At 43.6% G+C, this 13,182-nt stretch overlaps 1 protein-coding gene across 1 annotated transcript in view; it reads right to left on the bottom strand.

Annotated features, from left to right (window-relative positions):
* Window positions 1-10,422: 10,422 nt before the first annotated feature.
* The window catches only part of poc1b (POC1 centriolar protein B), a 44,047-nt gene continuing 41,287 nt past the window's right edge, over window positions 10,423-13,182 (bottom strand). The window contains exons 11-12 of the mRNA XM_084555153.1: window positions 11,881-12,168; window positions 10,423-11,152 (exon numbers count right to left, since the gene is read on the bottom strand). Of these exons, the coding sequence (XP_084411279.1) occupies window positions 10,994-11,152; window positions 11,881-12,168 (447 nt within the window). The 3' untranslated portion in view covers window positions 10,423-10,993. The remainder of the gene's footprint in view (window positions 11,153-11,880; window positions 12,169-13,182) is intronic.

The following is a 13,182-nucleotide window of genomic DNA, read 5'->3' as shown; positions in this document are numbered from 1 at the left end:
ACATGACAGCAACATCTGTATCAAAACATGAGACTTAAAATCTCCATGTGCATGACCAGAGAAAGGTAAGGGAAAGCACAGCTGTCCTGGAATCAGAAAGGAAGAGACTAATCTAATCAATCATTTTACCACAGAGGGCTTCCCCTTCTTTAGTCATGGTGTTGATGGCTTTCCAAAATCCGCTTTGTGCTATCAATCGCTGATTGATCTCTGGTCCGGTGGGACCTCTTTGATGTGAAGAACAAAGGGTTCCTATTGGGTTACGCAGGTCACGATTGATGATGCGTGAAATCAAGGCCTTGGAAGGGAAAAACAGGAGAAGACACTCATCTTGCCAAGAGAAGATCTATGTTTCTGAAATATGCTTCTGGTAAAGCGTTTAGAAAGGCTGGCAAAGCACTACATGATACTGAACTTCAAAGCAAGACTTGAGGTTCAGGGTCTTCTCCTGTTGGCAAAGCAAGTATCAAGGTGTTTGGGTCATTTCCTGCATTTTAAATCATGGATGTTCATGTTCATGAGCGGAATAAATTATCATTTATCTGTACAGGAAGCAGATAGGGGCCATTTCTGAACCGCACAGGCCATCTCATCTGAGCTCTCTGGATGCTCCTCTCGCTTTCTCTTGTCTGTCATCTCCTTCCGCTATTCCCTTTCCTCCTTTTCTTCAGTCCGGGGGATAGACGCGCTGACAGATGGGCCTAGGACATTTGGATGCAGGAACAGGGAGGGTGAAAGAGCAGAGAGGGAGGGAGAAGGGTGGACCTGGAGGGAAGGAAGCCAGACGAGAGGGAACAACAACAGCGATTGGCAGATACAAAGTGTTTCTTCTCGTGGGCTAAGGAGGGTGATTGCGGGAATGGAGTGATGAAGGAAGAGAGGGCTTAGGGGGCTGGCGGAGGGGGCGCAGTGTGGGGGCTTCTCCAACACCTGGTGAGGATTAGAGGGAGAAGGATGGGCGGGATTGAAGGAAAGATTTTTTTTTTTCTTTAGCACATCACAAATTAGAGGCTTGAGGTAGAGGTTGAAGGGCTTTTCCCAAACAATTGCACACATTAACAGAAGCACGTAGGCTATATATAAGGACATTCGTATAAGATATAACTCAAAAATAAATTGCTGCATTGACATACACAAACAAAACTCTCTTTTATTTGTGTAATTTAGGTGGCAGTTGGTTGTTGCCTTCTATCACCCAAAGCTGGGGAGCAGGTGATCCACCAGGACCACCCAGAGGCTCTAAGTTTAGCAGAATTAGAGAGACTGACAGGGGCTTGGCGTGGATTGAATATGAGGTTATTTAGGTGGGAGAGGAGACTCAAGAGGTTACAGGAGAAGATTAGGAGCAACTCTGCGGTCCTGACATTCAGTGGAAAGGTGAACAAACCACTGTGGAGAAGGGAAGCGGCGAGCTGCGGGTGTCTCATCAAAGCCTTGCTTATTAAAACCTTTCTCGTGAGCACGTGAACTCTGTCAAGCTAAAGCAGGAGAGACAGAAAGATTGTGGCGTGAAATATAGTTGGGTCCAACAGCTCTGCTTTTGGGAAGAGGGTCTGTCACAAAACGAGGGAGAGATTCACCTGGTTTTTGTGATGCTTTGTTTAACTGCCGTGTTTCAATGGGAAGAAAGGGCTAATGCAGACTGTCTGCAAGCAAGACCAGACCGAACCAACAGCACATTACGCATGGTGCACCCACGTTTTGTGCTCTTTTTGTCAATTTGATGGGATGATTCATCCACAGACTTATCCAGAAAACTCATATGATTGCGCAAGCAGTGACTGCTGTATTCTTGGTCATGGCAGGGATATACAGTAGGTGGGTGGGGTAGGCGTGCTGACGTATGTGAACGCACTTCACCCTCCCTTTTAGGTTTACCAAATTTAATACTGTACATATGAAGCAAAGGCATAACAATGACCACTGGGGAGGGAGGGTAGCGAAAATGACTCACAGAGAACACGGTGAAAGCTGCCAGGTGTCCTGTAAATCCTGTCAGTAAATGTAAAGAGGATGCAGGGATAAGAGAGGTTAAAAACAACAAGGGATCAGAGCAGGATGAAATGAGGAGACACCGCTTTCATGTAATGGGAAGTGGGCTACACCAGTGGTGCACTGTGGGAGCTAACCCACAGGCCTGAAAACGCTGAATAGAGGGCTTTGGCTTAGTGTGGTGCTGAAAGTACTAGAAGGGAAAAATGAAGCTGCAGCATCCATTCAGAATTATCACCAGCTGCAGACTAATAATAACACTGACCTGATATGGCCTAAAGAGTTCACCAGTGTGCTGTATAGTGATGTTATAGAAAGGTTTGTATTGAATGTATGGAGGAATGCATTGCTTTAGTTGACAACAATTACTATCCACCAGTAGCAAATTTTCTCTTCAAAACTTTTCCTAAGCAAGATTAGTGGTATCAATACTAAATAACGACCTCTCCTATTCCCATTTCCATTGTTTCAAAGTTAAATACCATTTTTCGTCTGTGTGAATGAAAGTAAAGCTGCAAACATCTTCTATACACGCACTACAGGCACTGTAGTAATTCCAATTCCCCCACACGCACGTAAAGCCAAGGAGAGTGCAAAGTTAGTTAAGTTAACCCCCCGTGACGAGTGACGGCTGATACCCCGCTGTCCTCAGGGACCGACTGTGACAGCAGGCTTAGAGAAAAAACTATTAACCGGGAGAGGATCTTGGAGTCTGGAGCCAAACACATGACTGGGCATACACATGGAGACGTGCTGGGAGAAGGAGATAGTGACACAGTTACTCACACGAAGAGAGTGACTGTGTCGCGATCTCTGGGCCTGTCAATCGTGCGGCTGAAGATGGCCTGTTGTTGATATCAAGATAAAAACTTTTACATTACTCTATTTATTATTACATTGGGCACAATGTCGTGGTGGTTAGCACTGACGCCTCACAGCAAGAAGGTTCTGGGTTCGAATCCACTGGCCGACTGGGGCCTTTCTATGTGGAGTTTGCATGTCCTCCTTGTGTCTGCCGTAGGTGTGCATGTGAGGGTGAATGGTTGCCCGATGACAGCTGGGATAGGTTCCAGCTGTCCTTCACAGGACAAGCGGTTACAGAAGATGAATGAATGAATTATTACACTGGCCAAGTTAAAACTTCTATAGTATGTAAAGCTATAAGCACATCCTGCATCTGGCACAGTGTGTACATGAGATTATCAATGGCAAGCTGGTGAGCAAGTTTACCTGACTGGGTAAGCTTCTTATGACATCTGCCAGCTAAAGGAAAGTCTCTCTGGAAATCTGTGAATCACTTGTTTAGGGTCCAATTTTCATTGGATTTTAAATCAAACCAATAATGAATTAGCCAAGCAGTTGTCTAAGGACAATACTAGTTGATGGTTCTGCAAACAGAAAATTATGCCATTGTGATTAGCTGTATTTAAAAGCTACATTTTTGGTATACTTTTTTTGCAGATGAAATAAAAATGTAGCGCAGCCTCACTTCATGTAGCTCCTCTGCCATCCGTTGACATTAGCAGAATACATCATGGTCTAAGTAGCTCTTACAAGTTACAGGAAATGTACGTAGATATCACAGACTCTGGAAAGTATTATAGACATGTGTTTGTGAAGGTTCTCAGTCATCCAGGTCATGGTATATCCAACAAAGGTTAAAAAAAAAAAGCAACTGGACTTGTAACTGGACTTGTAGAGTTTTTTTTTTTATTTTTTTTTTTGAGGTGGTCTGGGTCACATGTCAAAAAAAAAAAAAAACTCTACAAGTCCAGTTGCCTTTTTTGAACCTTTGTTGGATATTATAGACATGCCACCCTAGTGACTAACACAGAGAAACAACAACTTCCAATGACAACCAGAGGCTACATCCTAGAACACTTTGATACTATTGACATAATTAAAGCACTTATCTGCAGAAGACCAAAAATAATAGATGTTGAGTCAAATAATGAAGTTGTTAATATAATACACGCTGGAGGCAACGACTCAAACAGGTTGTGGACAAGGAAGGAAGGATGTGCATCCCACTAGAATGATCTCCGACCCGCATGGCCCTGGACCAATAACAATCCAGGATGCCAGGAAGTCCGCCACTTCCTTATCTGAGGAACAGAGACGCCGTGTTCCCACGTTTTGTCCCTTAATCCAGAGAAAAGGGAACCAGATAAAACAACTGAAAGCTGAGCCATGTCGGAAGCCCAGCAGCATTTGTGGGAAGTGAGTTGGAGAGGTTTATATTTAGTTTAGCTTTCAGTTCGTTTTTTAACTTTTTTTTTCTGGGAAGAAGTCAAAAAACTGTGATGCTGAGGTCACTCCGCAGCTCTTTACAGACAAAAGTCAGTGAGCAGGTCTCTGGATGCTGATTAAAAACCTAAGGCTTTAAAGGCATGGAGACAGTCTCGAGTCCTCAGGTGTTTACTAAAGCTGCAGCCTTGATGGTGTCTGTACAACAACCACTGCAAAGTAAAATGGATCATTTGAAGGTTTGGCTTCTTGGTTTGACGTTTCACTTTGACAGCATCAGTGCTATTCAGTTACGATTGTTCCTAAGCTATTTCAGGTCAGTTTTAACCAGGACATCGTGTCCTACATGTCATTTGACCTGCAAATCAGTTAAGCTTGGTTTATACTCCTGCAACCAGTCTACACGGAGCCTACTGAAATTTCAGTAATCACTGAAATCACTGCTGCCCAAAACATAGAGATGACATCTGAGTCTGAGGCTGAACAGGAGACTTTTCTGTGCTTGTCCAGCTACTTACAAGAACAAGGAAATGCATTTTTGGAACAGTCATAGCAGTTGCAGTCTGCACTGATAAAATGCTAGGTGGTGACTAGTCAGCCAGGTTGAGTTTTACTCTGAACCTCACACAATGACGGGTGGAACTGAGCGACTCATGTTGGTATTAAGTGTCAATAAATGTTGACTACAGTTACTTTCACTGCAATCACTGCAACACAGAACATAGATAAGACATCTGAGCAGAAAGTGTGTTGGAAGCTGGACGAGGGGGAATTTTCTGTGCTTGTCCAGCTGCTGAGACACGTGAACAAGTAAATGTACTTTTGGACTAATCGCAGGCGTTGTGGTCTGATTTGCTGCAACGTTTGGTTACATTTCTGGGGAGGTGCACGTCAGGTTACACCGTAGGTTGGAACTGCACGGAAGTGACATGTGACCCAGACCACCTCCAAATGTGGTCAGAGATCACATCTCTCAAATGTGAGCTCAGTGCGTCCTGGGGGTGTTCACACCTGTCTTTTACGTGATTGGATCACCCAGATTGGCTCTTAATGCAAGGTCTGAACAGGCCTTAAAAATCAAGCTCTAATCGGTGCCAATTTATGCAAGTCAGATAGTTGAGTCAACTGTTCCCATTTTCTAGCAGTACAGAGTGTTTCCTGACAGAGCGGACAGCAAAGGCAAACAGAAAACATCTCATGGTCTCTGAAACTGGACAGGTTATGTAAATATCTTAAGTTAAGTAGAAATGGCATCTAGTGCTTAACAGTTAATTCGTTATTTTTCCTAGCAGTAAAGATTTAGTTAAAAGTACTCGTTTGTTGCCTTTTTTAGCTTACTGGACTGCAACATAGTTATGAGCATTAACTGTTTATATGTCAATGAGGTAAAACTATTTAGGCTCCAGAGTACTGTGTGTCCAGGATACAGGAAGTCTGAAAAGAGAAACAAATAACATTTTATTGGTCCACAAAGGAAAGGGAAAGGTTGAACCTGTTGTCAGAGGCCTTGTGTACATGCATCTCTCTGTTTCCTTTCCTGTGAGTGAAAGAGAGGAACAGGAAGGCCGAAAGAGAAAGACACAGAGAGAGAAAAATCAACTCAGGGATCAAATGACAACAAACAGATCATGCAACAGCGGAGGTCCCTTTGAACCTTCCCGGTGCGGAAGTCAGCTTTTTTTTCCACTCACTTTTCTTTTCTTTTCTTTTTTTTCATCCAGCGCTCCCCCCTTTCCACCGGAGATAAGCTTTCAACACGCTAAGCCCTGTAAAAACAGGCCGCGAGTGTTTAAGCTCAGACCAGACTGCAAAGATGTCCTAACGTGCTCTGCTGCAACAGGCTACTGCTGCTCGGAAAAGTGTTTCCTCCAGCGAAATGGTTTGTCTTAATTGCGTGCATTTCATTTTTAAATTAACAAAATGCAAAGACAAACAATCAAAACAAGCTACCATTTCCGGACCAAAACCAAACCAATTCACTAACCACCTCAGACATCATATACAGTGTGCTTTCATAGTGTGACGCAGCAGTTATTGTTGTGGAAATGCAGCATGTGGAGTTGACTGCTGGCCAAGAAGACTGGTTAAGGCAAATGACCATTCCATCATTTTTCTTCTGTTCATTCTTTCTAAATACTGGCTACTTTAATAAATGAATATGCAAGGTATGCAAACTCATCAACGGTAAAGGTCACATTGATGCAAATTATGTATTTCTAGCCTTAACTAGCTGGAGCCACTACAGTTAGTCTCTTTTAAATTTTTAATACCTGCCCCCAGACTTCAAAAATTCCACCTTTCTATGGTGTATGATATTTTATGATGTGTTAAAATCTTGAAAGGTCGTAACGTTAATTTTTGTAGAATTGTGACCAAATACCATGTCTACTAAGTTCCTGTAGATCTACAGTAGATCAGTCTTCCAATGCCCATAAACAGCATGTGGGCACTACAAGGTTATGATAGCAGTTGGCTTGTGATCTCTTTTTCTTTATGAGGTCACAAGCCAACAGGTTAGGTGCCAATGAATGAATACATAATGTCTTTACCAGCAACTAAAAAAGTGGACCTGTCAGCGCAAGCACAAGATGGCACAAATGCTTCACTCACTCAGTGGGATGTTTGAGCGTGCATGGAGACAGGGAGGTGATCCAGCTTGTAAGGGCTGGGAAAGAGGCTCAGTCTTCAACCAACGTGGCTCTTGTACCTGTCAACCAGCACTGAGGAGCCAGATGTAGGCTGATGTTAGTGACTGCTCTGCAGGCGACTGCCTCAGAGCCCTGATGGTTGTAACATCAGTCAGTGACCCCTCCGCTTCAACTGGAAACCCTGTTGATTTTTTCACCGTCAAAGGAGTCTACATTTGTGCAGTCTACTTTTCAGGAAAATTCAGAACTGCACATGGCGGCAGTACGCTTTTGACATGTCACTCTGATTGTCATCCAGTCATGGGATGCAACTAATTTACCTAGGTGAGAGAACCACTGACATGTGCTGCTCCGTGCGTCTATTTTTAAGTGCTTTTATTTCACTTTAACTTATTTCAGCACCATTCCTACCCCCCACCCCCCCATGACCCTCAGGTTAAGTACCCCTGTTGGAGATCATTAGTGTTTTTCATTGCCAAAACAATGTCAGTGATTCATCAGCTCCCAGGAGGTAGAAGTAAGATGATACAGAAACACAGTTTGTACAGAAATGGCAGCAGGATATCTACATGGCGCAGTCATTTTGTGATGTAAGGTCAACATTTCCCCCTACAGTCAGTAAAATTGGTCTTAAAATGCAAAGAGCAGCATTTTTACAAATGCTAAGTCAATGTTTACATTTATAAAACTGCTTGGATGATGCACAAAATGCACTTGAAAATGTCAGACGCACAGTTGTCTTGCATAATAGGTCAGCCTGGACTAAAATGACTTCGGATATCATGCATATATTTGTCTAATGCTGGAAATATATATATATATCTCAGATTATATAATACCAATCATGTAAAAATGAAAACCTGTTCGGTTATTTTCATGAGCCACAGAAGAGGGTTGTTAAAGCCTTCTGGCAAACAGACGGTGTTTTTCTGGCCAAGGAAAAGTCAAACAGAGACACTAAACTGCACAGTTTGTAGGTTTCAGTGTTTACCTGCCCCCTTCTGCTCCCATTTGAACAGGTGTCACTGTGTGTGTGTGTGTGTGTGTGTGTGTCTGTGTGTGGGTGAGAATAGGTGTGCATGTTAAACAGACTACAACCGGTTATTGTCGGGGCCATTAGCTCAGACTGACACTCACTGTAACTCTATAGGTGTGGGTGAAGCTTCCTCCTCCCGTCTTCCTTCTCCTCTTCTTTCTCTTTCCACTCCCTCCTCCTTTGTCCCTGACCTCCGTTTATCGACTCATTCCCCAACGGGGGCAAAGAGGGAATTTCCAAGAAGATAATCCTCTTGTTTTTCAGCGACGGAAAGGAAGCAACGGAATACGTGAAGAGGAGTAAGAGGAGGAGGAGAGGAGGAGGAGAAGAAGAGAGTGTTTCAGTTCATTTGGGAGCTAAGGATAATATTTACTTCCGGCCTTGTGCCGGCTATGAGGCAAAAACTATACCATGTGGGGTAAATATATACTATACCAAGCAATTTGTGGTAATATATTAGCTTCTGAAAACCAAAGCCACAATCCATATGAATAAATACATCACATAAAACAAATCATAAGGCTTCACAAACCTGTGAAACAACCTCTGAATTTTCAGGGAAAACTTCTTTCCAACCCAGACTAATAAATCCTCTCTTGAACTGGCTGCTATGTCAAAAGAGGTAACATATTTGAGCTGCGCTGGGGAACCTTTACACCTGCCCTACATATTATCCAACAGCTACAGAAGCTCAGGCCAACATCAACATTATTACCAACAGTGTCCTTCATTTCTTATGTAATGAAGTCTAATAAAAGCTGTTGACACTGTAGTCTGTGCACAACTAAGAACAGGGATATTGTCTATGATATCCAATAAAAAGTCAGTATAAGCTTGTCAATTCATTATGTTTGTCTAACAGCATAGGCATATAAGAACATTGGTTCCACAGCCCGTAAACTCAAGGACAAACATATAAATACAAAAACACACACACGTGGTTCAGCAGTAAACCGCAACCATGCATTCGCCTGGTGGCAAGTCCAGCTGTAAGAGCTCATTCCTCAATATCAACAGGAAGCCCCTCCTCTAGGAAGCTATTAACATGTTATGGGATCATGTTCACAATGCACTAAAGACACACACACACACACACTGCACTTGTGTTCACTGTAAAGCAAGGTCTGTGTGCACTTAATGAGATCGAAGTGGAAGTGACGGTGGAAACCGGTCATTAACCGTTGGCGTGTGATTCTCTCCTCCTTTTGCACACAAAAGTTTTTTTTTTTTGCGACGGGGTTTGTTTGTGTGTTCTTGTGTTTCCACTCATAATAAGACTTTGAGACCTTCTGGGGAAACTTCAGCAAGGTGACGTCATTTTGTCTGGTTTCCGAGGAGTTTCTAGCTAAAGATCAACACACAAAGCACATTTCTGTACCACACATCTGAATTTTGCGGTTCAACACACGTCAAAAGAATCTCCACTCAGGATCCACTTACTCGCTGGTTCAGGATTTCTCGATGGTAGGATGCATCAGCGGCGCTCGGTTGTCATGGAACGTTTCATCTTGTAGGACTTTGACAGACCTCCTATTACAGCGCCGATTCAGCTGAGCATCCTCGAGGGTCTTTGTAAGTGACAGAGTTCAAATATCACACGGTCCTGTTCCTGAAAATTGAGCAAGGGAAAACTGAGACAAATATCGCCACGGTGCTTTTGGCTTTCGAGTAGTAGTAGTTGTATAGTTCTCAGCTAGTGTATAATATTTGATAAAAGACTATTTCGATGTTGAAAATTCTTAAAACATGCTCTGAAACAAGAGCCTTGCAATAAACAGAAACCAGCTTATGTTGGTCTACAATTGTCCTGATGTTTGTTTTTGTCTTTTTTACGCCGCATTAAACAACAGGGCCTCCGACAACCCAACAGCCTCCTCTCCACTCTGGTCGAACTGGACTTGGGCCCTTTTTTTTTTCCTGCAGGCTGAACCACTATATGTTACTGGGGAGGAGAAAAAGGAGCAGGAGGAGGAAAACCAGTAAAGCCAGAGAGGAAGCGAAGGATGTGGTGGGGAGGGCAAACAGCAGCCAGCGGAGAGCTCCCTCTTTGTGTGGCTTTTTTTACGACTTCCTCCCGCCCCGGCCGCATCGCTCACCACACCTCCGCCGCTGGAAAAACATAAACAGCTATTATCTGTGCGCTGGGACACGGCAAGCCAGAACATTTCACAATGACAAGAGACACTGCGACACTAATGAACGCATGAAGACCTTCATGGGATAAACCTAAGTTATGAAGGGTAGCTGAAGGGAAGCCTGCTATCACCTGCAAAATTACAATGAGTTAGGGATGATAAAACTACTTTAAGACTACTACGATTCCCCTTCTTGGTTAAAACTTTGACTTTGTGTAGTGCTATTAAATCATAATGTTCTTATATCTATATAGAAATTATGAAATCATTCATTAGCAGCCCGCTAATATTAGTTTTTCTGTGCATGGGGTTCTATTTACTTGTCTGGACAAAGAGACCAGACCGTATTAATGAATTAGTGCAACACAGTGTATTGTTTATTCATATAAATTATATTTACATGAGGAGGCAATATGTGCGCAGCCTGGTTTTAAAAATGTCATTTTGTAAAGATGCACCATGAATAGGATAAAAAACGTTATTGCTTAAGCACCGTACTGCTAAAAACACCTGCTAATTCGCAAGTATGCACGTAAACACACACACACATACAAAGAGGTCACACGGCCGACAAGAACAGTCTGTTTTCGTAGCTGCAGCTGTTCAGATTGGATGTACCATCCAAAGCAGCACACACTCGTGCACACAGAGAAATGGAATGTCTGCTTGGCTGTACAGCTGGATGTCCTTAAGAGGTGAAGAAAGACATGGAGATAATATGCTGGTATTCCACACACACACACACACACACGCACAGGAAAACAAAAACTCACTTCGACCGCCGCCAAAATCCTGATTAACCCTTTGACCCCCGAGAAAGACCACCATGGTGAACATCTAAAATCAAACACACACGCATGTCCACCAGTCTTTGGGTTAAGCAGTACAACAGTCTGTGTCTTTGTGCTGCAGTCTGAGAGACAGCAAGGTCGCCCTCAAGTGAAACTGTCAGGTGATCCGTGCGTCCCGTCGCTCTCTGCACTTCGCCTCCGTCCCGACGCTCGCACGTCTTTGAGGATGGTGGACTGGTGGAGGAGACACTCCTTCAACTTGTCCTCGGTCAGGGTGAGACGCTCCTCCAGCACCGAAACGGTCTGTGTGAAGTGGTGGGGGGGTGGGAGGGCATAATAATTATACAGCAGCCTGAGCATAATTACAGAAGCAGAAATCAGAAGAGCAAAGACCGGCCCGAGTGCCCTGAAATCAGACCTGTCGCCATTATGGAAAATATTTATGATCCACAGAGTAGGATTTAAAGTTCTCATGACAGATCAAAGAGGACAGCAGCATTTTGGCTTTGATGCTGGGCTCATCAACATGGTTCTGATTATGTTACATGGGAGCACAGGGGTACCAAATCTTTCTTATGAATGACCATTTAACAGTAACAATTTTATTTTCTGAACCTGATTTGTTGTTGCGTGAAACTGCAAAGCAAAATTAAAAATGCTCACTTTCTTTTGTGTGCGCTAATATGCTACCTGTGGATAAACACAGCATGTGTAAAATGCAAAAAGCTGCTAGTGACACCTGTTCAAACAGGTGCAGAAGCAGACAGATAAGCCATACAAACCTACCTTTCATGGCGTCTGTATTTGTTTTTTAGGCCTTTTATTGGCCTCAGATGGCAAAAGGCTGCAAGTTTGAGGAAGGGGATTCAAAACTTGCTTCAACTGACTTTTCAGTAAGAAGAGCAGATCCGATTGCAAACTAGATCTTGCATTAGTGACATTTTGAACAGTGAACGTGGCGCTGGATTTGTCTGAACAAGAATGATGTTAATCAGCACCCATGACACATTAAGCCTTTACTGATAACTGACCTGCGTGAGAATGTCCAACTGTTGAACAATGTGTCGCAGGGTAGAGTCCAGACTCGACGGATGACCGGAGAGAACTTCCAGTGGGTGCGTCTGCACTGACTCCTCTTCCTCTCTCCTTCCTTTTCCTCCCTTGTCGGCTCCAGTCTGGTTCCCAGCCCTACGAGCACTTTCACCTCCCATCCATCCTTCCACCCTTGAACTGGCAACGTGACGTGTCGGCAGACCGTTAGCGTGGTGACTGTCGGTGGGTTCCTGTGTGGGCCTCAAGTGTGTCCAACTGTTTAAACGCTGGAGACAAAAGCAAGAGAGAAACTTTGTGTCTATACTTCCTTTGACATAAGTACTTTGCTCAGGTTTGCCATGAATTCAGTCCTCATCAAGTGCATTGTGTCTCAAAAGAAACCCACGTTAAATCAAATCACCACTGTGACAGTCAGACATTTAATTGAGGGCATGTCACTAAAACAATGGGCTCTCAAAATACCCCATTGAAACTGCTCCTACGTGCTCAGCTTGCTTCAGCTCCCTGCTGGAAATGCACAGGAAGCAAAGAGTGAGAGAAGACTACAAAATCACTACTGAAGAAGAGTTACGTGTGCTCACTGAAACATTGGCAGCACAACTAGGGCCAGGTTATGGTCTCCAAGGACTACTTCCAAGTGGGAAATCAAATGTGTTTCCTTGATAGCTGATAACTGTGTGAGGTATAAACACTCAAACGAGTCATGCTGAGTTCAGAAAAATGCAAGATGGGCAAGACAATTTATCATTGGTACATCTAGAATGACTCACAATTTTACAACAAAACGACTAGCATGCCATTTTCTATCTTCCCTACCATCGCATAGCAATGAAACATAGTGTGGGGATAGTAGTACGGATGTGACATGCAAATGTTTACATTCCTGTTTCCGGTACTTGGACCATGGTCCTCCTTCAATGTGTTGTCACACAGGTCATGAAAGACAGCAAGCTATGACTGGTCAGTGACCAAAGTGTAGTCCAGGCACCCCCACCCATAGCAATGACACTCCTTGATGGCAACAGCCATCCCCAGCAGGATGCAGCCTGACACAGACACACACACAAAAACCCTTTAGGAACAACTAAAAAAATATGAAGGACAGCACAAGGTGTTGATCCCAAACTAATCAAGTATCAGTAGGATGATCCACAGAGGCCCCTCCCCTCAACCCATAGGACCCAAAGGCCCCCACTAACAACATTCTGTTACCAGACACCACAGGACACCCTCAGAAGGACCATGTTCATTCTCTGATGAGTCACAACTGTTTTGGAGGC

This window comes from Chelon labrosus, assembly GCF_963514085.1.
Source record: "Chelon labrosus genome assembly, chromosome: 11".
Lineage (NCBI taxonomy): Eukaryota > Metazoa > Chordata > Actinopteri > Mugiliformes > Mugilidae > Chelon > Chelon labrosus.
This window is presented reverse-complemented; position numbering and strand designations above follow the sequence as displayed.